Source organism: Gracilinanus agilis, chromosome 6 (genome assembly GCF_016433145.1).
Source record: "Gracilinanus agilis isolate LMUSP501 chromosome 6, AgileGrace, whole genome shotgun sequence".
Lineage (NCBI taxonomy): Eukaryota > Metazoa > Chordata > Mammalia > Didelphimorphia > Didelphidae > Gracilinanus > Gracilinanus agilis.
Genome location: NC_058135.1, coordinates 242,554,634 through 242,559,341, shown reverse-complemented (window position 1 = coordinate 242,559,341; position 4,708 = coordinate 242,554,634). Strand labels below are relative to the sequence as shown.

The window sequence follows — 4,708 nt, the reverse complement described above, 5'->3', positions numbered from 1 at the left end:
GCTTTTCCTGCCTATGCAGGAAACCCAACCAATATACTCAAGAAAAACTCAACATGCCAGGTGGTTTCCTTTTTGGATTACATGGCATACATGTACTATGAATGTGTTTGTATATATATATATATGTATATATATATATACATATATATATATACGTATGTGAGTATATAGAAATTACATGTAAAATAAATTTTAGAATTCACTTTTTAAAAATTTGAGCTCCAAAATATCATCCTCTCTTCTTCCTCTTCCCTCTCCTTGAGAAGGCAAGCAATTTGATACAAATTAAACATGTGCACTGGATAGTTGTTTGTTTTTGTTTTTGTTTTTTAACCAATACTCTGTATTGGTTCCAAGGCAGAAGAGTAGTAAGGGCTAGGCAATAGGGATTAAGGGACTTGCCCAGGATCACATAGCTAGGAAATGTTGAATCCAGATTTGAACCCAGGACCTCCCATCTCCAGGTCTGGCTTTCAATCCACTGAACCACCCAGCTGCCCCCTGGATACATTTTTTTTTTAATGACTTGGAATTGCTAAAGTTTTAAATGATTCCTTTCTTCTTTTCCTCTTAGTGAACATGGTTTCTGCAAGAGATGTGGCAAGAGCCATTGTGGTCTTATATGTAATTGGCTTTTTTACAAATGCTGATGGAAAATCAGTTAAGTAAGTATTATAACTTGGTTTGCCGTGTTGGCCATTGGCACAAGAGTTGTCATTCACTTTAGTTTGGGAAATGGAAAGGTGTGAGTGAACCATGGTTTATGCTCTCTCTTCTTCTATTTTTTCTTCTTCTTCTCCCACACCCTCATTCCCCTCCTCCCCAGGAAGAGAGTGGTGAGTGAAATACAGCTGATGCATGATCGGGGAGAGAACATGGTCCTGGAAAACAGATTGGAATGGCTGAGAAAGAAGCTTGAGGATGTGCATACCGCCCACCATGGGGTCCTCAGGACCCTTGTGGCCCCTGCAGAAGTCCGGCTCCAAAAGAGAGCAGATACCATCGTGGCTGCCAACCAGGATCACCAACTAGCTCCAGGAGAGAAGACACTTGGGGAGAAGGACAAGGCTGATGTGGACATACTGTCCAAAGTCAATCCCTAGAGAGAATAGAATCAGTGAGAGGCTGGGTCACTGTGGCACAGGACCTGGGGTCGCAACTGTCCATGCTGCTGATTGTCCTGGCTTTGTTGAAATTACCAAGGTCCATTGGTTGTCCCAGCTGCTAACCATCTGCAAATGATGATCCTTGCAATTGATTTATTTTACTGCATTGTTTTAATCTTATCTTTATTCATTTGAAGAGCACTTTTGATTATCCTATTTCTATTACTAATTCTTTTGAATGTACATTTGCGCACAACTTATAATGAAATAAAATTGCACTTTCAAACCTCTCTTCCACTTTATAATGCCAAATAAAATCCTACAAGAGTAATGTCAAACAAATGAAGCTTAGTATCTGTCATCATTCATGAGCATGTTGAGCTATGACTGATGTTGTAAAATGGCACGGTTGAAAGGCCCCTAGAGGTCACCTAATCCAATAGCTCCCTGTATACTAGAGAAAACTGAGGCCCAGGGAATCTGAGTGGTTTACTCAAGGTCACACAACAAGTCAGTGGCAAAGCCTTACCTTCCATCTTGGAGTCAATACTGTATATTGGCTCCTAGGCGGAAGAGTGGTAAGGGTAGGCAATGGGGGTCAAGTGACTTGCCCAGGGTCACACAGCTGGGAAGTGTCTGAGGCCAGATTTGAACCTAGAACCTCCCATCTCTAGGTCTGACTCTCAATCCACTGAGCTACTCAGCTGCCCCCAAGGGTTGTGTTTTGAAAGAAGCATTTGACTAGGGGGTATGATGTTGTTTAATGGACAGGGCACTGAATTTTGAATTCCAACCTGGGCTGGAATCTGAACTCTGCCACTTGCAAAATTTCAGATGGTAGGTAAGTCACTTTCCTCATTTGTCTGCTCTGTAAAATGGGTATTTACTTCATCAAGGTTATTGAAAGCGAAGTACTTTGTAAATCACCATCTCTACTCTTTACTTTTGCCTTGCCAGTATACTTCAGTGACTTTGGAAGAGAGAGTGAGACCAATGACTTGGGAAACTGCCTCCCTTAAATCCAATTTATGCTTAAGTCAAAAGATATCACCAGTGACATCATTTTGGTCCTCTCTGAGTACTAAGGACAACAACTACTTTGTAAACTAGGAAGCAGTGTAGAAATGTGAGCTGCTACTGTTACCTGGTCCTTCTGCTTAACTCAATGGATAGACGTGGAGTAGCCAAATTTCAGTGCCTCGCTCAGCATCCTGGTGCAGAATAAACACTTAATTAATGCTTGTTCAACTGGATTAACAATTAGAACTTCGAGACAGCTGGGTGGCACAATGGGTAGAGCACTAAGCCTGGTGTCAGAGAAATCTGAGTTCAAATCCAGTATCAGACACTCAGACACACATTCTCCATGCGATGTGACCCTGAGCAAGTTACCTAAATTCTGTTTGTCTCAGTTTCCTCATCTGTAAAAGAAAAATAATAGTAGTATATGCCTGCCAGGGTCATTAGGAGGACTGAATGATATATCAATTATAAAATACTTTCTACAGGTCCTGACATCTGGTTAAGTGCTACCTAAATATTATTGTCATTATAGCAATGGGCTGCTCTAGAGAGAGTGAGCTTACCATCACTGGAGGTGTTCAAGTAAGAAGCTTCATAGCAACTTGCTGGGATGGTGCAGAGAGGATTTCTGCTTAGCTATAGGGTTAGTTTGATGAGCTCTGAGCTCCCTTCCATTTCTGAGATCTGTGATTTATTTATTTAATTGTTTGTTTTTATGGTATGCTTTTGTGCATCTCCAGGGGAAGAATCAATGGCATTTGAGGTCTTAGTTAGACTAATCTGTTTATGTAAAGACTGACTGTAATCAAGTCCTCCTAAGTCCAGGACTTTGCCAAAGTGCAACGGGATAGATGCTTAATAGATGTTTGTTAAGTTCTTAAGAGGTTAAAAAAAGGCTAGTGTTTTGGTATTCTAGGCTTTAGCTTTTCAGAAGATTTCCCTGGCCCTTTACAGAAGGGCTGAAATTAATCTACACTGATGAGCTTGTTTTTGCTGAAATAGTAGTTAAGGGAAATAAGGTCAGTCTGAGGGAGAGAGTCTGGAGGAAGCATTAGAGTTTCAATTTTATTAGTTTTCCTCCACTAGAAACTGATTAAGGCCTCAGACACTTCCCAGCTGTGTGACCCTGGGCAAGTCACTTGACCCCCATTGCCTACCCTTACCAGCTCTTTTGCCTTGGAACCAATACACAGTATTGACTCCAAGATGGAAGGTAAGGGTTTAGAATAAGAAAAGAAGAGAAGAGAAGAGAAGAGAAGAGAAGAGAAGAGAAGAGAAGAGAAGAGAAGAGAAGAGAAGAGAAGAGAAAAAGAAACTGATTAAGGCTTTTCTTAGAAGTGGGGGGGCGGGGTGGGTGGGATGGGATGCCAGTTTGGGATATCACTTCAATATGTTCTTGGAAATCGGGCTCTGAAATAGAATGGCAAAATACCCATCACACCCATGTGCTTTTTAGTTCCAAAACTTATTCACTCTTTTGGCCACCAGATAGAGCCCTTGTGTCAATATTAGGCAAAAATGCTTACGAAGTCACCGTCTTCTTTCAGTTCTTCAAGGATATAAGATGGGGGGGTAGGTGTCATCTCCACCGAAAAAGATCTCAGTCCCTCTGGGCTGTGGCCGATCTGGATTTAGATGTTAATATTTGGCTTGTTAACTAGGAAAAACATGGGACTATTAAATAGTCAGAAAAGCCACTCTTAAAACCCAGTGGAATTGTGTGTCAGCTATTGAGGGGGGGAGGTATTGGAGGGGAGGGAAAGAACATGAATCATGGAACGATGGAAAAAATATCCTTAATTAATTAATTAGGGGGCAGCTGGGTAGCTCAGTGGATTGAGAGCCAGGCCTAGAGACTGGAGTTCCTAGGTTCAAATCTGGCCTCAGACACTTCCCAGCTGTGTGACCCTGGGCAAGTCACTTAACCCCCATTGCCTAGCCCTTACCACTCTTCTGCCTTGGAACTAACACACGGTATTGGCTCCAAGACAGAAGGTAAGGGTTTAAAAAAATGATGATAATGATAATAATAATAATAATAATTAAATAAAAAATTCAAATTAAAAGAATAAGGAAATTCAAAATTTAAAATTTTTTAAAATAAAAAATAAAATAAAAATATCCTATTTGTCCTCAAAAATAAAAGAGAAGAGAAGAGAGGAAAGGGAAAAGGAAAAGGAAAAGGAAAAGGGAAAGGAAAAGGGAAAGGAAAGGAAAGCCACTCTTTAGTTAAGGAAAGGGGAACAGTGCTAAATTAGGCCTCCACGCAGAGTTCCGAAGATTGGAACTCTGGTTGCTCTGGTCACTGACTCAGTGCTAGATTGGACAATTCGGAGGAGCCATTAAAATTGGGAAACTTAAATATCTTTCTAGAGGAACGTGGGGACTGAAGGATGATGAGAGGGATAGTTGATTGGCTTTACAGTGGTGACAAAGGAAAATGAGGAGTCTGGGACAGGAATCTCTATGAGGGGTTGGTGCTTTACAATGGACTCAAAAGGGAAAGGGTCACCTGGGTAAAGGACTTTGGCCTAAGGGGAGAAACCTTTGGGACAAAAGAGACCCTCATCACCAGATGG

General features: G+C 41.2%; 1 protein-coding gene across 1 annotated transcript; it reads left to right on the top strand.

Annotated features, from left to right (window-relative positions):
- The first annotated feature begins 579 nt into the window (after positions 1–579).
- PTH (parathyroid hormone) lies at positions 580–1,103 on the top strand. The gene is made up of 2 exons (XM_044680692.1): positions 580–665; positions 827–1,103. Exons 1-2 carry the CDS (start codon positions 580–582, stop codon positions 1,101–1,103), a joined length of 363 nt encoding a protein of 120 aa, XP_044536627.1.
- Positions 1,104–4,708: the final 3,605 nt, after the last annotated feature.

What these genes read in the sequence shown, in the direction of transcription:
- PTH (XM_044680692.1), top strand. Translation starts at nt 580, where the DNA reads ATGGTTTCTGCAAGAGATGTGGCAAGAGCCATTGTGGTCTTATATGTA. An exon ending in GCTGATGGAAAATCAGTTAA is followed by an intron (nt 666 to 826) that starts GTAAGTATTATA and finishes CCTCCTCCCCAG; the next exon opens with GAAGAGAGTGGTGAGTGAAA.